We start from the raw sequence: 27,304 nt of genomic DNA, 5'->3' as shown, positions 1-27,304 counted from the left end.
CAGCTAATTTTGTATTTTTAGTAGAGATGAGGTTTTTCCATGTTGGTCAGGCTGGTCTTGAACCCCCGACCTCAGGTGATCCACCTGCCTCAGCCTCCCAAAGTGCTGGGATAACAGGCATGAGGCACCATGCCCGGCTGATTTTTTTTTTTTAAACACCTACTATGTATTATTCTGGAGACTGGGCTAATGGACATGAGGACTCTAGCTGGAACCTAAAGAGATCACAGCTCTGGCTGAAGATGCAAAGAAATGATTTGGTGATTATACTTTTCTTTGATATCTTTAGTTCCCCTCCACTAGCATGAATGATTGAGAGATTATGATACTTAAAATGCTGGCATACAGTATACAGTCAGCTCTCAATTTCCAGTGTGCAACGAAATAACTGAGGCTCTCTAAGGCTTATCCTAAGTCCCAGGGATCTGCTAGGCAGCTCAGCACATCCCCAGCTCACACCCCTTCACTGCTCAGCCTGTGTGTCTGCACAGACTGTAGCCCATCTTGAGATTATCCTAAGTAAAAAGGAACTGATTGGGTAAAACAGCTATAAAGAGCCACAGAAAGCTTTTCAAAGCAAATGTAAAGAAACCTAAAATAGCTGATGAGCCAGAAGCCCTCCCTTGAATGAATAAGTGAGTGTTAGCTATGTTTTTAAAAGTTACTGACATGTTATTCTAGTTTACATATGACATCCATTTTCACTCCTCTGCTCTTTTACGGTGCAGGCCGTTTTACCAGTCCCACAAAAATGTTTCCACTCTCCATGTTCTTGGTTTTATGACCGAAATAACCTCCACGTCAAGCAACTTTAAGGGATCGAAATGTCTGGAAAAGAGAGGTGACACTGCCCAATTTAGATCCAGCTCAGGTTCTGCAGCAACAGGCTCTAGGTGACGACATGTTTCTATGGAAGGTTGGGAACCGGGCACCTGCAGTATTTCCAAGATCAATTTACGAGTGCATTTGTGAAAGGGTGGGCAACACGTTTTAAAAATTCTACGTACACTTGTTTGGGCATGACTCTCTATGTCATCCACAGGGGAGGAATGCTGATTGCAAACTTTTATGTTGGTTTGTTCATGCATGTTTTTCTCGTATTCCCGAACATCATCCATTGTCATATCTGAAAGAGGTCAAGACGTTGGCAACTTCCGTTATTAGATGCAAACTTTCAATGGGGACACTTTAGGGAAAGATGGTAGCTGAGCAGTAGCCAAAGAGGTTTAAAAAAGCAGAGACTTGTCTAACTTTATGATGAGTAAGTCATAAAGTTAGCTAAACCAACCAAATGGGGAGTGAGGGCAAGGAAGTTAAGTCAAAATAATCTTAGAACAGAGAAGAGTGGAAATTGTTTAGGGGTGATTCTTGTAAAGTGAGCTGGGTGGGTAGAAAGTATTAGCATGTGGGCAGTGCCATAGCCTGAGATCTCCTAAAGCATCATTAGAAGATCCCATTGGGGACAGAGGGTCAGTTTTGCTTGGTTTAATACTTACCTTCCATATAGCTTTCAAAATAGATTTAGAGGTTGTTTAAATCAATGCATTCAGCAACAGACAGGACACTTTCATTGCTGTTATAGGAGGCAGGATGTAGAAGGCAGAGCAATGATATTCACTGGTACAATTGAGGTTTGGTGCAATTTGCACACAGATGTAAATTTGCACAGAATGCATGGCGTCAGAGAGTGCAGGTCTATACTGAACTTCAAGTCTTGCCTAACAGCTTGAAAATGGCTGGCACTACTTCCTCCCACACTGATCTAAAAATAAAATGGCACATGACATGATTTTTGGCCCAAGTCTGCAGTTTTTCAGTATTTCAGGATAATGATCTCTTAATCTAGTGGTTCTCAATGGGGGACAATTTTGTGACATTTTTGGTTGTTAGAACTAGGGAAGGGATGCTACTGGCATCTGGTGTGCAGAGGCCAGGGATACTATGGAGCTTCCTACAATGCACAGGACCCCCAGCCCCCAACAAAAAATTATCTGGTCCAAAATGTCAATAGTACCAAAGTTGAGAAACCTTGTCTTAATCCAGCTGATAAAAATTTTAAGGCCAGGCATGGTGGCTCATGCCTGTAATCCCAGCACTTTGGGAGGCCAAGGCGGGTGGATCAGTTGAGGTCAGGAGTTTGAGACCAGCCTGGACAACATGGTGAAACCCCGTCTCTACTAAAAATACAAAAATTAGCTGGGTGTGGTGGCGGGCGCCTGTAATCCCAGCTACATGGGAGGCTGAGGCAGGAGAAGCACTTGAACCCGGTAGGCAGAGGTTGCAGTGAGCCAAGATGGTACCACTGCACTCCAGCCTAGGCGACAGAGCGAGACTCTGTTTAAAAAAAAAAAAAAAAAAAAAAAAAAAAAGCCTACCAAACAAACAAAAAAAACTTGAATCAGGAACCCATCCATCTTCAGTATGTGAAATGCATAACAATGACAAGTAGTCTCACTTCAAAGACTTCTGTCATTTTATTCCTCACCCCTACCCCACTCCTTGGTTATTTTACATTTTATCAGCAATATTCCCAGGTAGGCATTCCTCTGTTACTCTCCTGGCAGAACTGAACTTCATGCCCTTCACCAATGATGGTATGCCGAACAAAGTGCTTACTCTGCCACCCTGACCACTAATTGGCTTAGTGGGGATTTAGAGTGGGCATTCACAGCTGGAATTTTTCCTTAAGTATTTTCTGCATCATGTGGTTTGGTGTCTTTTTATATCAATCCATGTGTCATGTGAGATCCTCTTCATTTCCAAAGGGCAGACTTGCCAGGAGTTTATGATTTAATTCACTGTTGTCTGGGACCAAGATGGTGTGTGCCTCTAAATCCAGACCTGGACTATTTTATGTGGTAGATGATCCCCAGGTATACCTGGAAATCCTCAATCAAAAATGTGGTCCATAAGCAATGTAAGTATCAAGAATGCTAAGCAGCAGCCTGGCCAAGCAAGGAGCATGCTCTTCTTTTAGAAAATCGAGGTAACCAAAAAGCAATAAAGAGATGCTGCTTTGTGATGAAAACAAATGCATCTTAGTTAATAATAACAACACATTCTCTCGGTACAATCACTTTACTTTCAATGGCTGCTTATCAACATTTCTTAAACACAAATATATCTGAAATACTACTAGATGATCATTTTTAGCTAGAAGTTGAAAATTTAAAGAAGTTTCTCTACACATACGTCATTAGGGGGGTGCCCCCCACCATCCCAACAGGCATGACAGTAATTTGGAAAACAAAAGCCAAGGAGTTATAGGTTTTTTTGTTCTACTGAATCCCCACAGAAATCATACTTCATCTTTAATTAGCTCAGCGTCAAGATAGGGGCTTAAACTTTGTGACTATGGGCTTTCAAAGATATATCCATTTTATGGATGTGAAAAAGGGTTTAACAACAAAGCTATTCATTGCTGCCTTGTTCATAATAATGAAAAATTGAAAACAACCCAGGGGACTGATAGCACTATGCAATCATCAAAAATTAGGTAGAAGAATAGTTAATACTAGAGAGAGATCCTTGATCTATTGTTTTTTTTTTGGTTTTTTTTTTTTTTTTTTTTTTTTGAGACGGAGTCTTGCTCTGTCGCCCAGGCTGGAGTGCTGTGGCCGGATCTCAGCTCACTGCAAGCTCTGCCTCCCGGGTTCCCGCCATTCTCCTGCCTCAGCCTCCCGAGTAGCTGGGACTACAGGCGCCCGCCACCTCGCCCGGCTAGTTTTTTGTATTTTTTAGTAGAGACGGGGTTTCACTGTGTTAGCCAGGATGGTCTCGATCTCCTGACCTCGTGATCCACCCGTCTCGGCCTCCCAAAGTGCTGGGATTACAGGCTTGAGCCACCGCGCCCGGCCTTGATCTATTGTTAAATAAAAAATAGGAGATAAAAAGGACTGTACATAGCATACGAAATTAATTTAGTCAGAAAACCATTATCTACATTAAAAAAACACTCAAAGGATATATTTCAAAATGTTGACAGTGATTATTTTGAAGAGTTAGAATTACAGGTAATTTTAATTTCCTTCTTTTTGCTTATCTACATTTTTGAAATTTTCTACACTTGAAATTTTCTACATCATATATGCATTGCTTGTGGAAAAGAAAATAAAAAAATTATTTAAAAATCTATTATTTTGGGCTGGGCAGGGTGGCTTATGCCTGTAATCCCAGCACTTTGGGAGGCCGAGGTGGGCAGATCACTTGAGGCCGGGAGTTGGAGACCAGCCCGGCCAACCTGGTGAAACCCTGTCTCTACTAAAAATAGAAAAATTAGCCAGGTGTGGTGGCATACACCTGTAACCCCAGCTACTTGGGAGGCTGAGGTACGAGAATCGCTTGAACCCGGGAGATGGAGGCTGCAGTGAGTCAAGATCATGCCACTGCACTCTAGTCTGGGTGACAGAACAAGACTCTGTCTCAAAAAAAAAAAATTTTTTTTATTTTGGATCATTATGAGATGGACACCATCAATTTGGAATTGGTAAGGAGAAGATACACTTTTCCAGAATTTCTGTTCACTCTGGAAACATAATCCCCCGTGTTTTTGTTATTTTTTTTTCTTTTTTTTGAGACAGAGTCTAACTCTGTCACCCAGGCTAGAGTGCACTGGCGCAATCTCAGCTCACTGCAACCTCCGCCTCCCGGATTCAAGTGATTCTCCCACCTCAGCCTCCCGAGTAGCTGCGATTACTGGTGTGTGCCACCACACCTGGCTAATTTTTCTATTTTTAGTAGAGATGGGGTGTCACCATATTGGTCAGGCTGGTCTCGAACTCCTGACCTCAACTGATCTGCCCACCTCAGCCTCCCAAAGTGCTGGGATTACAGGAGTGAGCCACCGCACCCAGTCATCCCTTATTATTTTTTTTAAACAAAGAGTTAAGAAACTAAATTTCAGAAAATTCTATAAAAGAAAATCTCCCGATTTTGCCACATAGTAATGAACATTCCTAGTAGAGTAGTTCTCTAAAAGATGGTGATAATTTGGTCCCTGCTGTGCTAAAGGAAAATATGTTTGTCTAAATCCTGAAATATCCTCACAGACTATAAATGTGTATGAATATGATGTAAATATTTTCAGTATTTCTCAGTAATTTATGGAAATCCTAATCAAGTGAAAATGCTCCTGTTCAGGTTAGCTGGTAAAATGCACTGTCTAGCTTTTGCAACATATATGACCTCAAAATCTCTATAGAAATCAATGTTTTAGTAAATTCAATTACGTGTGCCCAATGACAGATTATACAGTAATGATGATTCATCTTTATTACTGATTGATTTTCAATGATCAGAGTGACTTCAAACAATTTAGGTTCAGACTTCTTTGCTTCCAGCAAACAAATGCTTATGTGTATCAGCTCTTTTTTTTTTTTTTTTTTTTAGACTGAGTTTCACTCTTGTCACCCAGGCTGGAGTGCAATGGTGCAATCTTGGCTCACCACAAACTTGGCCTTCCGGGTTCAAGTGATTCTCCTGCCTCAGCCTCCCAAGTAGCTGGGATTACAGCCACCCGCCACTACACCCAGCTAATTTTTGTATTTTTAGTAGAGATGGGGTTTCGCCATGTTGGCCAGGCTGGTCTCGAACTCCTGACCTTGTGATTCACCCACCTTAGCCTCCCAAAGTGCTGGGATTACAGGCGTGAGCTACCACACCTGGCCCAAACTCTTAATTAAAGGAAGCCCATGTTAATTACTTTGCAAATACATTGGTGAACAATCAGCCCTTCACTTCTAGATTGTGAAAGGTCATAATGTACTGTTCCTAAATAAGGTTTCCTACATAAAGACTCCTTAAGCTGGCAATACTGGGGATAACTGCCTGATTTAAGAGAATATTGCAACTGGTATGGTATTTCTTCTGATAAAGAAAGTACATCCTAATATCTTTGAGACTCTGCTATCAAAGGTTAAACAGCCCTGGGAAGTATTTTGGGGACACACATGCCCTGCTCATCGTACTTCAGGGGGACAGTATTTCCTTTCCTTGCCCTCTAGAGAGGTCATTTCTTTTCTTCTGTTTCTTGCTCTCCTTCAGGTGAGGAGAGATCAGATCGCAGACTGTTATCTCAGGGCGTGAGGTCATACTGCATGGGGCCTGAGTAGAATGTTCTCCTCTGCCAGTGACTGGGCTGAGGCCAAAATCTCCTCCTCAACCATCAGCTCCACTTTGGCAAAGAGGCTCTGGTCTCAGGGGATTTGTTAATTGATAATTCTGTTAGTAAACATTTACACTGAGACTAATTTTTAGCTTATATGAACACCACCACACAGAATAGCTTTGTACATGTTGTACATGTATTCATGGGCAATTTGTATTTCTTTTTCTTTTTTGAGATAGAGTCTCACTCTGTCCCCAGGCTGGAGTGTAATGGCGCCATCTTGGCTCACTGTAACTTCTGCCTCCCAGGTTCAAGCGATTCTCCTGCCTCAGTCTCCTGTGTAGCTGGGATTACAGGCACGTGTCACCATACTCGGCTAACTTTTTTTGTATTTTTAGTAGAGACGGGGTTTCACCATGTTGTCCAGGCTGGTCTTGAACTCCTGACCTCAGGTGATCTGCCTGTCTCAGTCTCCCAAAGTGCTGGGATTACAGGCATGAGCCACTGTACCCGGCCTCATGTGTATTCCAGAATAAAATTCTGGAAGTGGATTGGCTGGGTCATAAGTTGTTTGTGCTTATGATTTCTATGGTATATTTTATTAAACTGGATCATCATTTTATATTGAAAACTGGATATAACCACTCTTAAAGTTTTGCTATCAGATGGGCAAATATCCTATTTTCTTGTCTTTCTCATTACATTTCTTGTGATTAGTAGTAAGTTTATTGGCCATTTGTATTTCTTCTTCTATGATTTACTTATTCATATCCTTTACCATTTTCTTGAGTTATTGATTTTTTTTTTTTTTTTTTTTTTTGAGACGGAGTCTCGCTCTGTAGCCCAGGCTGGAGTGCAGTGGCCGGATCTCAGCTCACTGCAAGCTCCGCCTCCCGGGTTCACGCCATTCTCCAGCCTCAGCCTCCCGAGTAGCTGGGACTACAGGCGCTGCCACCTCGCCCAGCTATTTTTTGTATTTCTTAGTAGAGACGGGGTTTCACCGTGTTAGCCAGGATGGTCTCGATCTCCTGACCTCGTGATCCGCCCATCTCGGCCTCCCAAAGTGCTGGGATTACAGGCTTGAGCCACCGCGCCCGGCCATTTTTTTTTTTTTTTGAGATAGGGTTTTGCTCTGTCATCTAGGCTGGAGTGCAGTGATGTGACCATGGTTCACTGCAGCCTTGACCTCCCAGACTCAAGTGGTCCTTCCACCTCAGCCTCCCAAGCAGTTGGGACTATAGGCACACCATCATGTCCAGCTAATTTTTAAATTTTTTGTAGAGATGGGGTCTCCCTATGTTGCCAGGGCTGGTCTCAAACTCCTCAGCTCGAGTGATTCTCCTGCCTTGGCTTCCCAAAGTGCTGGGATTACAGGTGTGAGCAACCACACCCAGCCAAATTTTCAATTTATAGGACCTCTTTATATATTATATATAGTAATCCTGTTGACTACATATGTGGCAAATATTTTCCCCTAGTCTTTTAGCTTTGTTTATGGTGGCAATTTTCTTTCAATCATTGTATTTTTAATGAAAGGAGGTTAATGTCACAGGAAGTGGAGGCAAGATCTTGTTTGAAAGGCCTTTAGAAGTCAGTTGAACACACATGGAAACTACAAATGCCTTTGAACAAAGCATCTGCAAGCGTGAATTTTCCTTCATTGTACCACACAGTTGCAGCAGCAAACATTTTAAAAAGGGGGGTTTTCTGTTCAAATTCAATGATCTGTGCAATGGCACATTATACTTTATTTCCCTCTACAAACATTTCCCTTCACTTTCAGGCTTCTTCACCAAAACAGAAGTCATTTTTACATCATTCTAAGTCAAAATAAAAGTCTTGAACAAGTAGTTGGGTCAGGGAGGCTCCAGAAATCATAAATAAGAATGGATACTCCTTTGGCTCCAGCAAAATGGTAGCCATCATTTGAGAAATGCCATTTTTAAAGTCCTTTACAACGATTATAAATTCAATACATGCGTCTTACAAAAAGCTTAGGGTAACTCCATTTTTTTTTAGTGAAAGTAGCCAATCCTCAAAGTGTGGTGTATACCTTTTCTACACATAATTCAGACCACTAAGATCTGGAACTATAATCTATAGTTGTGATTTTTTTTTTTTTTTTTGGAGACAGAGTTTCGCTCTTGTTGCCCAGGCTGGAGTGCAATGGTGCGATCTCAGCTCACTGCAACCTCTGCCTCCTGGGTTCAGGCGATTCTCCTGCCTCATCCTCCTGAGTAGCTGGGATTACAGGCGCCTGCAACCAGGCCCAACTAACTTTTGTATTTTCAGTAAAGACGGAGTTTCATCATGTTGGCCAGGCTGGTCTTGAACTCCTGACCTTGGGTGATCCACCCGTCTCGGCCTCCCAAAGTGCTGGGATTACAGGCGTGAGCCACCACGCCGGCCTCATAGTTGTGATTTTTTTCTGTAGTTTTTAATTGGGAGCAGGGAGTACGCAGGGGAAGGGTTCACGGGTTCCTCTGAAAATCTGATGGAAAGTTATAGATTCTCTCACCAGATAAACGAATAGAAGCACACACACATACAATGTTGCAATGGAAAATGCTGGCTTGGTGAACTCCACCAGCTAATGCGACCCCTAGCAGGCTTCTTTCTCCATTTTAATCTTGCTTCCCTCATTGTTAGACCTGCTCTAGGAACTCCAGGCTGATTTCTAAGTCACTTTCATGAGATAGTGTGGTCTACACCAGCCGGAACTCCCCCTCCCTCATACTTTTCGGTTAGAGTCAGGTTTTCAAAGACATTGGTGAGGTTCACCTCAATCATAGGCTCCTTCTGGCAATGTTCTGTGTGCCTTTCTCAAAATGCTGTCAGATTTGTAAAGCACAACCATGCCTTTGTGAAACTGGGCTGCCTATTTTTATCCACCTTCCCTCTCACCCCATTTCCTGAAATATGTTGTTGTTATTTCTCTGATTAGTGTTCTAGTCATGCAGAGAGACCCAAGGCTCATGGATAAAGACCAATCACAGCTTTGAAAGACACTCAAGTCCTCCAATATGGAAATGGTTACACTTTACAAGGAACATGAGCAGAATAAAATCTCTTTAGGGAAACAGTTTCATGACAGCCAAATGCTAAAACTCAGAAGAGACACAAAATTAATCCTTGGCTGACAAATGATCACTCCCCTCGACAATGTCCTTTTTTTCTTGACTCTTAATTAAGCACTGGAGGTGGTGAGTCTAATTAGAGAGAAAGACATCCAGAGCTGCCCATGCATCAGCGTGTACAGTTTGTGCACTGTATGAACACACAGCAGAGGAGGCCAATGGGGCTAAAATTCAGCCCTAAGCCCGGAGCACCTGCTGAGTCTGCCTAGAAGGGGCACCTTTTTCTAATTCATCTGAGGAAAGGAGAGCTTTTTTCCTAATTCTCACAAGAAACCAGAGTTGTAAGAATTTGGGTTCCTGCAATCATTTTTAAATTTATTTTATTTTTTGTTTTTTTAGAGACAAAGGCTCGCTCTGTCGCCCAGGCTGGAGTGTGGTTGGCCCTGTAGACAGCTATGATTCTCTAGTTAACCTATTTGGATTGAATCAGTTAAATTGTCCTTATAACCCAATGTCCCAGTCTGGTTTATAGCCCATGTCATAAGCCAGTAGTTCTTAAAATTTAGCCAGCAACAAAACCATCTGGAGGGCGTGTTAAAACAATTGCTGGGCTAGACCCTCAGAGTTTCCGAGTCAGTACGTTTGGGGTGGGACCTGAGAATATGCATTTCTAACAAATACCCAAGAGATGCTGACGTTGCAGGTCCAGGGACCTTACTTTGAGAACCACTGCTAGAAGCTATAGCTATAGGCGAGGATTTATTTTGGACCTTTTCCATGTTTACTCATGAGAGCCTCACTGAGCCTGTCCAGATCGAATAAAAATAAGTCATTCAGGTACCCCAAAATGGAGTGGAAGGGTAATGCTAGTGGGCGCTTAGCCTGGGTACCAGTGGCACACATGGTCCACAGTTCCCAGAATTACTGTGCATACGGGACTGAGAAGGCACTCTGTGCACAGGAGGCATTTCCATTCATTTGATTCACCGCGTGTCTGCATCTGTGTGATGAAGGAGCCACTGTTTTCCTGGTCAGTAGCTCAGCTGTGGGTGCTGATGGTTGCAGCAGCTGACATGAAATTAACAGTGTAGTTCTCAGGCCATTGCTGAGTGAAAAGACTGCTTGTTTTGGTTGGAGCTATGTCAGTGTATGCAAAGGGAGACCCACCCTGGGGAGTGCAAGGCATTCTGATGATCCACATTCACTGAAGCCCACACTGTTGTTTTATGCTCAGATAAGGAAAAGGCTTTTTGCACAATAGACTCCTTAGTTGTTAAATGCTTCCACTTCATTCATCCTAAGTAAGTGCGTGCTCTTTTTTGAAGGTATCCAGATTCAGGGAAATCTCCTGTTTCCTTTGGTACATGATTCTAGCCTTGGGCTCCTGTTATAATCCCAGAATTCTTTTTTTTTTTTTTTTTTTTTTAATAGATGAGGTCTTGCTCGGTCACCCAGGTTAGAGTGCAGTGGTGTGATCACAGCTCACTGCAGCCTCCAGCTCCTGGGCTCACCAAGTGATCCTTTCACCTTGGTCTCCTGAGTAGCTAAGACTACGGACATGTACCACTGTGCCTGGCTGATTTTATTTTATTTTTTTATTTTGTAGAGATCATGTCTTGCTATGTTGCCCATGTGGTCTCGAATTCCTGGGCTCAAGTGATCCTCCATCCCAGGCCTCCCAAAGTGCTGGGATTACAGGTGTGAGCTACTGTGCCTGGCAAGATTTTTTTTTTTTTTCAATTTTTATTAGAAGTCCCTAAGTCTCGGCCGGGTGCAGTGGCTCACGCCTGTAATCCCAGCACTTTGGGAGGCTGAGGTGGGTGGATCACGAGGTCAGGAATTCGAGACCAACCTGGCCAACATAGTGAAACCCCGTCTCCACTAAAAATACAAAAAAATTAGCAGGGTGTGGTGGTGGGAGCCTGTAATCCCAGCTACTTGGGAGGCCCAGGCAAGGAAAATCGCTTGAACCTGGGAGGCAGAGGTTGCAGTAAGCCGAGATCGCTCCACTGCTGTACTCCAGCCCTTATGACAGTGCGAGACTCTGTCTAAAAAAAAAAAAAAAAAAAAAAGGAAGTCCCTAAGTCTAAGTCTCTTCCTTGCCCTTTGCCCTAGGCTTAGCTGAGATGGAAGAGTCAGGCCCCATCCCCCATCCCCTTCCTGGCCTTTCATTTACTAGATACCCACCCATGTTGGGTTTTCTTCCTATGTCCTGCCTGTAATCAAACCCTCTTTATTATTCTGTCCTCTTGATCAGAATCCGGCTATTCTTTTTGCTGAAAAATCTTCTTTGGCACTCTGGCAACGGAGAGAAACCTATCCAAGTGCCCTGTCTCTTGGTTTTCTTTTTTTTTTTTTTTTTTTTGAGACGGAGTCTCGCTCTGTCGCCCGGGCTGGAGTGCAGTGGCCGGATCTCAGCTCACTGCAAGCTCCGCCTTCCCGGTTTACGCCATTCTCCTGCCTCAGCCTCCCGAGTAGCTGGGACTACAGGCGCCCACCATCTCGCCCGGCTAGTTTTTTGTATTTTTTTTTTTAGTAAAGACGGGGTTTCACCGGGTTAGCCAGGATGGTCTCGATCTCCTGACCTCGTGATCCGCCCGTCTCGGCCTCCCAAAGTGCTGGGATTACAGGCTTGAGCCACCGCGCCCGGCCTGTCTCTTGGTTTTCAAAGTGGCAGATTTTTGGCCCTTCAGGTACCTCTCTTTTTGCCGAACTTCTAATTAGTTTGCACCTATGATTCTTTAAATATCCTTTTGATATTTCCTTGGTGTTGGTAGCAAGGAAACCGTGAGCTCTGAGGAGCACAAGTTGGGAGAGACCAGAAGTTCTTATCCTTTCTTGGGGTCTGTGCTCCCTCTGAGAATCGGAGAAAAGCTCCCCAGAAAAAAACAACCAGAAAGATTTATTTAAGGATCAGAGGAAGTAATCACAGGAGACTCTCCTGCCTGCCTCACAAAACACAACTAGAAATAGACAGGTCTCTGGGAGACATCATGACAATGTGGCAAGTCAGTGCTTTTGCGGCATGAGAGCGGCATTCTGTGGGTGCGTGATAAGAGAGCGTTAAATGATCTGCATTTGGACAAACCCAGAAAGGTGCATTTGCGCTTCAGAAGGTGCAGATCTGGGAAAACTGCAAAAGGAGGTTAAAAAAAAAAACAGAAAAAGAAGAACCATGCCTTTTTAAATGTGGCTCAGAAATCGCTAACAATACTAATAAAAATGACTGTCTTTGCCCCTTCCGTCTAACGTGTCCTTTTACTTTGGTACCTTCTGCTCAGAAAAGGGAGGGAGTTGGTGAAACAGTGATAGAAAAGGACCAAAATGCAATCTAGGTTATACTCAGAACAAATTTAATGTGACTTAGGAAAAGGCCAAGGAGGAGGGCATTTCATTAGACAATCGACCTGAAAATCAGATCTAACCTAAGTCACTGGTGGGGCGTGTTCCTTTCTATTTATAGCCAAGGACGGTAGCCATCTGATGACTGATTCTGGGAGTGCAGAAAATTCATGTGGACAAAACAAGACTGCTGAGGACCTGGGAAGGATGGTCCATCCATCATGGGATGAAGCTAACCTTGTTTTCATTTGCTGGAAATGTGTAGAAATCGTTTAACTCTTCCCAGATCATGAACAAAAAAGCCAGAACCATAGTTTCAATTAGGATGAACGGGGCACCTATGCCTCTGTCTGCCTTTGAATTTTTGCAGGACCTGTATATATTTGGTGAGGGGTGGTTTCAAATGTTTTCTGAATCAAAGGACTGCTTTTACTTGACAGGACGCTTCAGACAGCTTTGATCTTGAAGTTTAGGATAAATTAGGATGGGTTTGAAACCCATCTAACAGAAAATGATGGAGCTGTGCGTATCAACTATGTAAGCATCAAACATCCTGAGGTTCCTACTTAGTCAATAATTCCGTGGTTATTTTAGACCAAGCTTCTATAATTACATCTTCATTATGCTTGGCAGACAGTGCTATTTCCAACACAGGAAGCAACGGCCTTGCCTTTGTTGTTGTCCTTCTAGGTAGCAGTTGAAGCCAAATGGACAGAAAGCCCAAGACAACATGAAGTTGTTCTACAAGTTATTTTGGAGAAATTGACTTACCATACCACTCATCAACCCATGCAAAAGCCTGTCTATGTCCAATCAGCAGAATGTCTCGGACCACCTACAAAGTAAAAGAAGGAGATTGAAATAATAGCATCGTTGATGAAAACTATTTGGAAGGCAAGTTGTTAACAATTCTGGGAATCTTTGCGATTACAGAGTTCTTAATCCCTCTGTCTGTAGGTGATGACAATTACAGGCTGCCCATAGGTCCTATAGTGCTCACACACCTCCAGCCCTTTCCCATGGTGTACATATACTTGCAGTATATTCATCTCCTTGTCTTATTTGAGAGTAGGGCTGGGTGTGTGTACAAACTAATGACAAATACTTGACAGTCACACAGCAGTGATACAGATAAATCTCTAGGTTAATTACCTTGAAGTTTTTCTCTCCATCTAACTAAAACAGCATCTACTTTTCATCTGTGGGAGGGTGTGTGTCTCACTGGTTGGTGCCAGGAGGTCATAAATGTTGGAAATCTAGAACACTTTTCTAGGCAGCAAGTCACTTTTTTTTTTTTTGGAGACAGAGTCGCTCTGTCACCAAGCTGGAGTGCAGTGGCGCGATCTCGGCTCACAGCAACCTTCACCTCCAGGATTCAAGCAATTCTCCTGCCTCGGCCTCACGAGTAGCTGGAACTACAGGCACATGACACCGTGCCTGGCTAATTTTTGTATTTTTAGTAGAGATGGGGTTTCACCATGTTTGCCAGGATAGTCTCGATCTCTTGACCTCGTGATATGCCCGCCTCAAACTCCCAAAGTGCTGGGATCACAGGTGTTAGCCACCACACCTGGCCGACAGCAAGTCACTTCTAAGCAAACAGCACTTAACATTCCCTCTTTTCTGATGACATATCCTAAAAAGTGAACAGCACCTAATATTCTCTCTTTTCTGATGACATATCCTAAATATTGATTCTTTTTTTTTTTTTTTTTTTTGAGACAGTCTTGCTCTGTCCCCCAGACTGAAGTGCAGTGGTGCAATCTCAACTCACTGTAACCTCTGCCTCTTGTGGTTAAGTGATTCTTGTGCCTTAGCCTCCTGAGTAGCTGGGACTACAGGTGCACGCCACCATGCCTGGCTAATTTTTGTATTTTTATTACGGACAGGGTTTCGCCATGTTGTCCAGGCTGGTCTCAAACTCCTGGCCTCAAGCAATTCACCTGCTTTGGCCTTCCAAAGTGCTGGGATTACAGGTGTGAGCCACCTCACCCAGCCTGATTCATTTTTTTAATTGTATATTTTAAAATAACTTAGAGTGTAATTGGATTGTTTGTAACACAAAGGATAAATGCTGGAGGGGATGGATACCCCATTCTTCACATTGCGCTTATTTCACATTACAGGCCTTATGAAAACATCTCATATACCCCCTATTTCTTTACACCTACTATGTACCCACAAAAATTATTTAAAAAATAAATATTGATTCAGTTTTTCTTTTTATCTTTTTTTTTTTTTGAGATGGAGTCTTGCTCTGTCCCCAGGCTGGAGTGCAGTGGTGCGATCTCGGCTCACTGCAACCTCCGCCTCCCTGGTTCAAGTGATTCTCCTGCCTTAGCCTCCTGAGTAGCTGGGATTACAGGTGCCTGCCACCATGCCTGGCTAATTTTTGTATTTTTTTAGTAGAGACGGTGTTTCACCATGTTCGTCAGGCTGGTCTCAAACTCCTGATCTTGTGACCCGCCCGCCTCGGCCTCCCAAAGTGCTGGGATTACAGGCATGAGCCACCACTCCCAGCCTCAATTTTTAAACAAACATAGATGAAGGTGTAAGATACAAGATATATAAATATCATTTTAGGTTTGACTTTCATGTAATAGAAGGAGAGAAAAAAGGCAGTTTATTTTAACTGTCATTGAAAGGATGAAAAAAGAGACCTGAACTAGAATAGAACATAATGGGAATGATAAGCTTGACTGGACACAAAAGGGATGAAATTGTTACTTATGGTGACACATAATGGCAATAGAAGGCTAAGGAAAATAGTATATAGCATTTGTGTGTGTGTGCGTGTGTGTGTGTGTGTGTGTGAATACTGTTCATGTGTTTTTATTTCATGGTATTCTTTTCCATCCTGGGTAAATATGTCTTTTTACATTTCTTGGATACTCACAGTCTCCCTCCAACATTCCTTTCTTCCTGCCAAACAAATCCAGTGATTGTCAAAAACCTCTCGTGGAAGGTTCAAGCATGTTTCAATAAATGAAGGATTTTAATTCGGTGAATTTGCAGAAACAAGAAAAGCATTTATAATGAAGTGTTTATGACTCCAGGCCTCTGGATATCTAGTGAGGCTTTTCTGACTTGAAAGTAGGAAACACATAATGATACAAGAAACAACACGCAGCTATACACACTTGAGTGCTGAGTGTCTCAAATTCATGGAAATCAAAAGAACAGCATCGAGGCATCAGTAAATGTACCCTATTACACGAAGCACAACACAGCTGTCGGCTGGAAACAAGAATTCAATAATGTGCTAATGGCTCACTTTCGAACATTTTTTCCCCTTAATTGTGAATAGATTCTTAAAAAAACAAAGGTGTTCAGAGAAAGGCATCCCTGGCACCTTCAACCCATGCAAATGCTAGCCTCAGATACTCATTAGCGACTCACATGCCAGAGCAGGTGTGTTTCTGAGCGTCAGTAACACTTCATTATATTTGGAAAGGGCAAAGCATAAATCTTACAGGTATTTTCAAGAAACAGATTCTTAAAACTAGCTTGAGTCAGCTGTGAGAAAAGAAACACAGTGGACCCTGGAGCAATCTAAATATGGCCTTTTAAATTATTATTATTATTATCATTACTATTATTATTTTTTGGAGACAGAGTCTTGCTCTGTCACCCAGGCTGTAGTGCGGTGGTATGACCTAGGCTCACTGCACCCTCTGCTTCCTGGGTTCAAGTGATTCTCCTGCCTCGGCCTCCCGAGTAGCTGGGACTACAGGGTGCATCACCACGCCCAGCTAATTTTTGCATTTTTAGTAGAGATGGGATTTCACCATGTTGGCCAGACTGGTCTCGAACTCCTGACCTCAAGTGATCCGCCAGCCTTGGCCTCTCAAAATGGTGGGATTACAGGTGTGAACTGCGCCCAGCTTTATTTTTATTTTGTATTATTCTCTTTTTAACTGACAACTCTGGCTTTGATAAATGTGCTTTGTGAGTGGAAATAAAACACACTATGAAGCTGGGCGTGGTGGCTCATGACTGTAAACCCAGTACTTTGGGAGGCCAAGGCGGGCAAATCACTTGAGGTTAGGAGTTCGAGACCAGCCTGGCTAACACAGTGAAACCCCGTCTCTACTAATAATACAAAAATTAGCCGGGTGTGGTGGCACGCACCTGTGCCTTAGCTACTCAGGAGGCTCAGGCACAAGAATTGCTCGAATCTGGGAGGCGGAAGTTGCAGTGAGCCGAGATCATGTCACTGCACTCCAGCCTGGGCAACAGATTGAGACTCCATCTCAAAAAAACAAAACAAAATAAAAAAACACTATGATAGTGGCCCTAGAAAGAGGAGGTCTTTTTACCTTAAAAAGCCACACACAAAAAGGGATGCTGTGGGAAACCAAGGAAGATACTGTCTTACATAGACACAGAGCTGAGGCTGGAAAACATGTACTTTCAGAGCTGCAATTGCTTTCCTGTGCGATAACCAGGACACAGGAGGAAAACAGGAGATCCTGGAGCTTGATTTCTATGTTTCACATTTCATTCTGGCTCCTGGCTGGCTGGCTGGGTTCTGGAGCACGGGAGAGGAGCGGCATGCTTCTCTGTTCAAGAAAACACCCAGGGCTCTCATGTTTGTGCCAGAGTCCGCCATTTACCATGAGCCTGAGTTATGAGGGTTCAAGAGACTGGCAGTCTAGTTCTTGGACCTAAGTTCCAGAACTAAACTTTTTATTGTTAACTGGACCCCAATCTCAATAGACAAATCCATCTAAGTAATGAAAAGCTGAGTGCATTAAGGTTAAATTCCAGTGACTCCAAAATAATTTTGGAAAGCTACTCTTTATCAGTTTTTAAGTGGAAAAACAAACAGATAACCAGCCTATCTGGAATGTAGAGACAATTTGAGTAGTATTTATTCTTATGAAAATGAGAGCAGCTACAAAGAGCAATGCTCAACATTGCATTTCCCATTTTTTTCTCCCATGAGGGACAGAGTCATGTTAGAAACCCTGAGAAAATATGGATCATCACCAAGTGGGATTCTGCTACAAAATGAACATGCTGGCCGGGCGCGGTGGCTCACGCCTGTAATCCCAGCACTTTGGGAGGCCGAGGTGGGCAGATCACGAGGTCAAGAGATCGAGACCATGCCGGCCAACGTGGTGAAACTCTGTCTCTGCTAAAAATACGAAAATTATCTGGGCATGGTGGCATGCGCACCTGTAGTCCCAGCTACTCGGGAGGCTGAGGCAGGGGAATTGCTTGAACCCGGGAGGCATAGGTTGCAGTGAGCTGAGATCGTGCCACTGCACTCCAGCCTGGTGACAGAGTGAGACTCTGTCTCAAAACAACAACAGCAACAACAACAACAACAAAAACCAAAATGAACATGCTTAGTCAAAGTAGGTATACAATTGAAATCTGCATCCTGAGGCTGTTAACAATTCTTTGGTAACAGAATTATTATTATTATTTCCTTTTTTTTTTTTAAGATGGAGTCTTGCTCTGCTGCCCAGGATGGAGTGCAGTAGCACAATTTCAGCTCACTGCAACCTCTGCCTCCTGGGTTCAAGCAATTCTCCTGCCTCAGCCTCCTGAGTAGCTGGGATTACAAGCACGTGCCATTACACCTGGCTACTTTTTTTGTATTTTTAGTAGAGACAGGGTTTTGCCAGGTTGGCCAGGCTGGTCTCGAACTCCTGACCTCAAGTGATCCACCTGCCTCAGCCTCCCCAAGGGCTGGTATTACAGGCATGAGCCAACGCACCTGGCCACTTTGGTAACAGAATTATTAAAGGAGCAGAAATGCTGGGGTATACTGTCTAATGGGACTATTGGGGTTTCTTGTTCTATCTCTGGGCATCTTCCACTTTAGGTGCCTACATTTGCAGATCTTTTGGGTGGCAATTAACCTTAGGGGTTGTGCTCACAGATAAGCCCTTTGGCTGTTTCCCACGTGCCTCTGTCTGGGAGTAGATGAGCTCAATGCCAAAGTGGGAAGTGTATTTCCCAAATACACTTGCCTAACAGACACGGAGGTCACAGAATGAGAGATGAAGTGTAAAACATCTATTACTGGAAGAAAATTGAACCCATGCATAAAATGCATTTTCATCCAAAAAGTGTTTTTCATTTTTTTATTTTTTATTTTTTGAGACAGAGCTTCTCTCTTATCACCCAGGCTGGAGTGCAATGCTGTGATCTCGGTTCACTGCAATCTCTGCCTCCCGGATTCAAGCAATTCCCCTGCCTCAGCCTCCTGAGTAGCTGGGTTACAGGCACCCACCACCACGCCCAGCTAATGTTTTTGTATTTTTAGTAGAGATGGGGTTTCACCATGTTGGCCAGGCTGGTCTTGAACTCTTGGCCTCAAGGGATCCACCCGTCTCGACCTCCCAAAGTGCTAGGATTACAGGCGTGGGCCACCCCGACTGGCCCAAAAAGTGTTTTTGAGATGCGGTGACCTGATGTTGGTGCAGTATTTGTGCACCTGCCGTGTATCATGTACTTTAACTTGGCAATATAGACAGTTACCTTTTCCATAGCCCAGGAACTGCTGCTGGGCCACTTACCTTGTGTACAAACTGTTCCACTCTGGTCTGAAGCCCCCAGACCTCAAACTTCACAGTCACCAGCTTGTAGGAGCACATGATGGGCTGATGATTCTCTCTCCAGCCTTCTCTCAACTGTCCCCGTCCTGTCTTCTCTGACTTGAAGTGCTTAGGATCCTCAAAAAAAAAAAAAAAATCAAAGAAATTTGATATATTAAAAGTTTGATGATCGATATTAAATGTCGGGAATAAGTATGAAATAACATAGAAACAGGGCTGGGTGTGGTGGCTCACGCCTGTAATCCCAGCACTTTGAGGGGCCGAGGCGGGCAGATGACCTGAGGTCGGGAGTTCGAGACCAGCCTGACCAACATGGAGAAACCCTGTCTCTACTATAAATACAAAATTAGCTGGGCGTGGTGGTAATCCCACCTACTGCCTGTAATCCCAGCTACTTGGGAGGCTGAGGCAGGAGAATTGCTTGAACCCGGGAGGCGGAGGTTGCGGTGAGCCGAGATCGCGCCATTGCACTCCAACCTGGGTAACAAGAGTGAAACTCCATCTCAAAAACAAACAAACAAACAAACAAACAACATAGAGACAGAAAGTAGATTAGTAGTTGACAAGGATTGAGGAAAGGAAGGGATGTAGAGTGATTATGAATGGATATAACATTTCCTCTTGGAGTGATGAAAACGTTCTGGTATTAGACAGTGGTGATAGTTGCACAACCTTCTGAATCTGCTAAAAACCACTGAATTGCACATTTATTTAAAAGGATGAATTATATTGTGTCTCAATTTTTTCTTTTCTTTTCTTTTCTTTTTTTTTGAGATGGAGTCTCACTCTGTTGCCCAGGCTGGAGTGCAGTGGCGCAATCTCAGCTCACTGCAAGCTCCGCCTTCTGGGTTCACATCATTCTTCTGTCTCAGTCTCCCCTGGGACTACAGGTGCCCACCACCATGCCAACTAATTTTTTGTATTTTTAGTAGAGACGGGGTTTCACTCTGTTAGCCAGGATAGTCTTGATCTCCTGACCTCGTGATCTGCCCACCTCGACCTCCCAAAATGCTGGAATTACAGGCGTGAGCCACCGCACCTGGCCTCAATTTTTTCTTTTCTTTTTTTGTAGAGATGGGTCTCACTATATTGCCCAGGCTGGTCTCCAACTTCTCACCTCAAGTGATCCTCCCTTCTTGGCTGCCCAAAGTACTGGGATTACAGGTGTGAATCACCATACCTGGCCTCACAACAGCTTTAAATACAGTAGACAAAAACCGGGAACAGTCCAAATGTTCATCAGCAAGAAACCAAACAGATAAATTGTGGTCTAGGTGTACAACGGAATACTAGACAGCGACGAAAAAGAACAAACGGCTGATGCATGCAAAAACATGTGCAACTCTCACTGATACTATGTTAAGCAAAAGCAGTCAAATGCAATAGCATATACATTGTATGCTTCAAATTGAAATTCAAGAACAAGCAAAACTTTATGTATGGTGATAAAAGTTAAATGAGCAGTAATCTCTTTGACGGTTGGGGTTTGGTGCAAAGGGACATGAAGGAAACTTCTGGGATGATTATATGTTGATCTGGATGTAACGTGTACACATTCACTGAGTTTTACACTTAAGATTTGTATTATACTTCAATTATAAGAAAGAAAAACAGGTAAAAGGGTTTTTGGTTGTTGCTGTTTTTGAGATGGAGTCTTGCTCTGTCACCCAGGCTGGAGGGCAGTGGCTTCATCTTGGCTCACCCCAACCTCTGCCTCCCGGGTTCAAGGGATTCTCCTGCCTCAGCCTCCTAGGTAGCTGGGATTACAGGCGTCTGCCACCACACCCAGCTAATTTTTGTATTTTTAGTAGAGACCAGGTTTTGCCATGTTGGCCTGGCTGGTAAACCTGGCAGTCAGGGGGTCCTGTGTAGAGAAGTAGATAGGATGAGACACAAAACCACATTGGCTGGGACAGCCCCAGCCCTTTTAATGCAGACCAGACTGTGTCTCAGGGGTGGGCTTGGGAGGTAAAAGCAGGCTGCTTCCAAATAAAGACAGGTTTATTCCCTCAGGTCTGGCTGTGGCTCTGCCAAGGCTATCTGGCACTGGCCTCTAAAGAGGGCTTTCAGGCTGCCCTTGACTTCCCTTACAGATCTGCCTCCTCTGGCAGGACCTTTTTGCTACGGTGACCACTTCCACAACTGTAGCTCCTCTAAAAAACACAGTGCACTCCCAGGGCCAACTTCCGTGCCAGGCTGACGCCAGGCCTTCATTTCAAAGTAGAGGGTGAATGCTTGCCCTCCTGCCTCTTCTCAATCTCTCCATCCACCATTCCCCACTCTGCTGCCACAGCGGCCTCCCAGATGTAAACTCCCCTCCTCAAAATCTGTCCACGGCACCATGAGTGTAGCATAAAAGTAATATGCCCTGGCAGGAAGGAAGTACAAGGTCTTTTATGTTATTACTTATTTTTCTGGCATCTTTTCCAGACCAGCCTCCCAATGCCACACCTCTCTTGTAAGCCTTAAGAAGCTCCCGCTGGCCGCATTCTCCAAAGCCCCAGGAGTCTGGAACCTCCTAGATAGGCACTGGTCCCCCTTCCTGAAGTTCCTTCTCCCCCACCAACTCCCACACTCTGACTGATTCTCCTTTCCTTGCTTCAAGACTTAAGTTAGGGGCCGGGTGCAATGGCTCATGCCTTTAATCCCAACACTTTGTGAGGCCAAGGCAGGAGGATTGCTTGAGGCCAGAAGTTCAAGGCCAGGCTGGCCAACACAGCAAGACCCCAGCTGTATTTAAAAAAAAAAAAGAGAGAGAAAAACACTTGGTCAGGCATGGTGGCTGAGGCCTGTAATCCCAGCACTTTGGGAGGCCAAGGTAGGTGGATCATTTGAGGTCAGGAGTTTGAGACCAGCCTGGGCAACATGGTGAAAGCCTGTCTCTACTAAAAATAAAAAAAAATTAGCTGGGCATGGTGATGATGTATGCCTGTAATCCCAGGTACCAGGGAGGCTGAGGCAAGAGAAGCACTAGAATCCAGAAAACGGAGGTTGCAGTGAGCTGAGATTGTGCCCCTGCACTCCAGCCTGGGCGACAGAGAGAGACTCTGTCTCAAAAAACAAAAAAAAAAATAAAAAATAAAAACTTCATCCCCTCCAAGGACCCTTTCCTGGGTGGCTCAGAATGAGGGCTCCTCCTTTATGCTTCTGAAGCTTCCCCTGTCATGGGTCTGGCAGGTGAGCGCATCACAGATGTCGAATACATGCTTGTTGAGTGAATGCTTGAACCCTATTTGACATATCACACACGTGTGGCTGGGACATCAGAATCTTAACCAACATTTGGTAAATACCTAAGTGAAAAACTAGTTGAAATTCTATGTTCACAATAACAAGCGTTGGAAAAGACAGGGAGAAACTAGCAGTCTCCTACATTGTGACAGAAGTATCAATAGTGTGGCCACTTTGAAAAACATTTCAGTAGCTCATCAAAAGATTAAACATAGGGTTACCATGTAACCTAGCAATTTCACTCCCAGATATCTGCCCGAGAGATCTGAAAACACATATCCACACAAAAACGTGTACATGGGCCGGGTGCAGTGGCTTGTGCCTATAATCCCAGCACTTTGGGAGGCCGAGGCGGGTGGATCACTTGAGTCCAGGAGTTTAAGCCTGGGCAACATGGCAAAACCCCTTCTCTACAAAAAATACAAAAATTAGCCAGGCGTGGTGGCATGTACTTATAGTCCCAGCTACTTGAGAGGCTAAGGTGGGAGGACCACTTGAGCCCAGGAAATTGAGGCTGTGTTAAGTTGTAATTATGCCACTGCACTCTAGCCTCAGTGACAGAGTGAGACCCTGTCTCAAAAAATAACAAAACTCCAAAAAACAAAACATGTACATGGATGTTCTAATTCATAATGGCCAAAAAAAAAGGAAACAATACAAATTTCCTTGAACTGATGGATACACAATATGTGGTATGTCCATACAATGAAATATTATTCTGGCATAAAAATAAATGAAGGCTTTTTTTTTTTTTTTTTTTTTTTTTTGAGACGGAGTCTCGCTGTGTCTCCCAGGCTGGAGTGCAGTGGCGTGATCTCGGCTCACTGCAAGCTCCGCCTCCCGGGTTCACGCCATTCTCCCGCCTCAGCCTCCCAAGTAGCTGAGACTACAGGCGCCCGCCACCACGCCCGGCTAGTTTTTTGTATTTTTAGTAGAGACGGGGTTTCACCATGTTAGCCAGGATAGTCTCGATCTCCTGACCTCGTGATCCACCCGCCTCGGCCTCCCAAAGTGCTGGGATTACAGGCTTGAGCCACCGCGCCCGGCCTCTTTTTTTCTTTTTTTGAGATGGAGTCTCACCCTGTCACCCAGGCTGGAGTACAGGGGCATGATCTTGGCCCACTGCAACCTCCGCCTTCTGGGTTCAAGCAATTCTCTTGCCTCAGCCTCCCGAGTAGATGGGACCACAGGCATGCACAACCATGCCCAGCTAATTTTTTGTATTTTAGTAGAGACGGGGTTTCACCAGGTTGGTCAGGCTGGTCTCGAACTCCTGACCTCAAGTGATCTGCCCACCTTGACCTCCCAAAGTGTTCAGATTACAGGCATGAGCCACCATGCCCGGCCATGAAGTCTTCTATTTTATTTATTTGTTTATTTATTTTTGAAACAGGAGTGCTTTATGGTCCGAGTGGAGTGTCTGGGAGGAGTGCCTCCCAGCTCTCGCCTGTGGGCTCACCTGAGCGGGAGTGGAGCTGAGGTCACTGTGGGAAGCACAACCCCCGCTCCCAGGAGAGGCCTCGCATGCTGCCTTCAGTCTCTTGCCAGCCTTGCCTAGCGTGGGGCCTGGGCCGCCCTTTAGGGTGGGTCTGCACACCCGTGCTCAGGGCTCCTGGCTGGAAGCAGAGCCATAGGCATGTGGCGGCCCTGGGTGAGCGCAGAGGGCAAGCAGGTGCCGGGGCGGTGCACGTCCCTCAGCCAAGCGGTCCCTGCCCAGCCCCGGCCATGAGGTCTTCTTAAAAGAAGATATACAGGTCCCCGACAATCATGAAAAAATGCTTAGCATTACTAATCATCAGAGAAATGCAAATCAAAACCACAATTAGATACCATCTCACACCAGCCAGAATGGCTACCATTAAAAGGTCAAAATACAATAGATGTTAGTGAGGCCGTGGAGAAAACGGAATGCTTATACACTGTAGGTGGGAATGTAAATTAGTCCACACTGTGGAAAGCCATCTGGAGACTTCTCAAAGAACTTAAAACAGAGCTACCCAGCAACTGCATTACTGAGGAACGGGTACAGAATAGATGGTATATCCATTCAGTGAAATATTATTATGCCATAAGAAGAAATGAGGCCAGGCACAGTGTGGCTCATGCCTGTAATCCCAGCACTTTGGGAGGCCGAGGTGGGTGGATCACCTGAGGTCAGGAGTTTGAGACCAGCCTGACCAATATGGTGAAACCTCATCTCTACTAAAAATACAAAAAATTAGCTGGGTGTGGTGGCACGTGCCTGTAGTCTCAGGTACTCGGGAAGGCTGAGGCAGGGGGATTGCTTGAATCCAGGAGGTGGAGGTTGCAGTAAGCCAAGATCACACCACTGCATTCCAGCATGGGCGACAGAGTAAGACTCCATCTCAAAAAAACAAAAAACAAAAAACAAAAAACAACAACAAGAAATGAAGACTTGATTCTAGAAGCTCGCTCAGTCTTTGGACCAAATTGAGAGCTAGCTGAAACAGGTCTGGGGTAGAAGCAGCTTTCCATAAGAAACGGCCGTGTCATTTACCATCACCGTGGCAACACTGGGAAGTTACTGCCCCTTTCCATGGCAATGACCTGACAACTTGGAAGTTACCACCCGCATCCTAGAAATTTCTGCATAAACCGCCCCTTAATTTGCATATAATTAAAAGTGGGTATAAAATGAGTGCAGAACTGCCTCTGTGCTGTTATTCTGGGCACACTGCTTGGGGTACAGACCAGCTCTGCAAGGAGCAGCACCTCTGCTGCTACTGCTTCAACTTTAAATGCCACCGGCTCACCCTTGAATTCTTTCCTGGGGAAAGCCAGGAACCTCCTGGGCGAAGCACCCATTTAGGGGCTTGTCTACATCAGATACGCAACATGTGTTATATCCTTACGATGAAATATTACTATGCCATAAGAAGAAATGAAGTCTTCTCAAAGACATACAGGTGGCCAACAAACATATGAAACAGAGCTACCATTCAACCCAGCAACCCCATTATTGGGTATATGCCCAAAGAAAATAAATCATTCTACCAAAAAGACACATGCACTCATATGTTCATCACTGTGCTATTCACAAAAGCAGACACGAAATCAATCTAGGTGCCCATGGAATACTACACAGCCATAAAAAAGAATGAAATCGTGTCCATGGGGTACTATGCTCACTACAGGGCGACACGATCCATACTCCCTACCTCAGCATTACACAATATTCCCATGTAACTAATCTGCACATGTACCCCCTGTATCTAAAAGTTGAAATTAAAAAAAAAAGAAAAAATGAAGTACTGATACATACACCAACACAGATGAACTTCAGAAAACATGACACTAAATAAAAGAAGCCAACCACCAAAGGCCACACTGTATAATTCCATGGATATGAAATGTCCAGAGGAGGCAAATCTATGGAGAACGTAAGCAGATCAGTGGTTGCCTAAAGCTGGGGGAAGGGAACGGTACACGGAATGGCTGCAAACAGGAACAAAGTTTCCTTTTGGGGTGATTAAAATGTTCTAAAATTAGATTAAAATGATGGCTCACAACTAGATAAGTATATGAAAAAGAAGTTGAATTATACACCACTTTCTTTCTTTTCTTTTCTTTTTTTGAGATGGAATTTCACTTTGTCACCCAGGCTGGAGTGCAGTGGCACAATCTCAGCTTAGTGCAACCTCTGCCTCCTGGGTTCAAGCGATTCTCCTGCCTCAGCCTCCCAAGTAGCTGGGATTACAGGCACCCACCACCACACCTGGCTAATTTTTGTATTTTTAATAGAGATGAGATTTCACCACGTTGGCCAGGCTAGTCTTGAACTCCCAACCTCAGGTGATCCACCTGCCTTGGCCTCCCAAAGTGCTGTGATTACAGGCATATGCTACTGCACCCGGCCAAATTGTACGCTTTCAATGGGTGAGTTTTATGGTATGAAATGACATATTATAAACATTTAAAAAATACAAAAGTACAATCTGAAAAATGCTATGTTGCTACCTTGGTGGGTTTTTCAGGGCATGCAGTGGCTCTGGATTTGCTGATGGTCCTACCTAAAGTCATACTATTATTATTATTATTGTTTTTTTGAGATGGAGTCTCGCTTTGTCACCTAGGCTGGAGTGCAGTGGCGTGATCTTGGCTCACTGCAACCTCCACCTTCCAGGTTCAAGTGATTCTTCTGCCTCGGCCTCCCAAGTAACTGGATTACAGGCATGCGCCACCACGCTGGCTAATTTTTGTATTTTTAGTAGAGACAGGATTTCACCATGTTGGCCAGGCTGGTCTCGAACTCCTGACCTTGTGATCCACTCGCCTCGACCTACCAAAGTGCTGGGATTACAGGCGTGAGCCACCACGGCTGGTCTGAAGTCATATTCTCACAGTCATGATCCTGAGCATGTTTCCTGAGTGTGCTCCATGGGAAGCAGGTACTGCATTGCCTTCCACCTTGACCACATTTCTTTGTCCTGGGTGTTTAGGAGGGGTGTAGTCTGTGTGTGGTCATAGAGCACTTCCCTCCACTCAGAACAGACTCAACCCTACACAGACGATCAGGGTTCTCTGTCCTGGGTGTTTAGAAGGGGTATAGTCTGTGTGTGGTCATAGAGCACTTCCCTCCACTCAGAACAGACTCAACTCTACACAGACGATCAGGGTTCCCTGAGCTTCCTTCAGGGTCTTTCCTTCTTTGCCTCTGTTGTAGGAAGACAGTGGGCCTGGGGGTAAGAGGAGAAAGGGACTCAAGTAAGACAAATATTTGATTAATAGGATATTAAGTCTGTTTTGCTGATGGAGTAGAACAATATTGACAAAAGAGATTCTGGGAAGGGGGACAGAAAAGAGAATGAATAATAAGTATCCGAAGGGAGTAAGTGCGTCTGTGAAGGGAGGGGCTGGTGACCTTGAGTGTGGGTGACATTTCTGAATCTTCTCTATTAATTTTGCCATGTTGTGTTTCCATTGCCTAAACCAACCCGGAAACCACCACCAAAATC

General features: G+C 44.3%; 1 protein-coding gene across 1 annotated transcript in view; it reads right to left on the bottom strand.

Annotated features, from left to right (window-relative positions):
• PITPNC1 (phosphatidylinositol transfer protein cytoplasmic 1) overlaps nt 1–27,304 on the bottom strand; it is a 284,988-nt gene that overhangs the window by 5,644 nt on the left and 252,040 nt on the right. The window contains exons 7-8 of the mRNA XM_077972577.1: nt 19,059–19,214; nt 13,297–13,360 (exon numbers count right to left, since the gene is read on the bottom strand). Of these exons, the coding sequence (XP_077828703.1) occupies nt 13,297–13,360; nt 19,059–19,214 (220 nt within the window). The remainder of the gene's footprint in view (nt 1–13,296; nt 13,361–19,058; nt 19,215–27,304) is intronic.

This window comes from Macaca mulatta, chromosome 16 (genome assembly GCF_049350105.2).
Source record: "Macaca mulatta isolate MMU2019108-1 chromosome 16, T2T-MMU8v2.0, whole genome shotgun sequence".
In the NCBI taxonomy this organism is placed as follows: domain Eukaryota; kingdom Metazoa; phylum Chordata; class Mammalia; order Primates; family Cercopithecidae; genus Macaca; species Macaca mulatta.
Note: the sequence above shows the minus strand (reverse complement) of the source record. Positions and strands in the feature narration are given on the sequence as shown.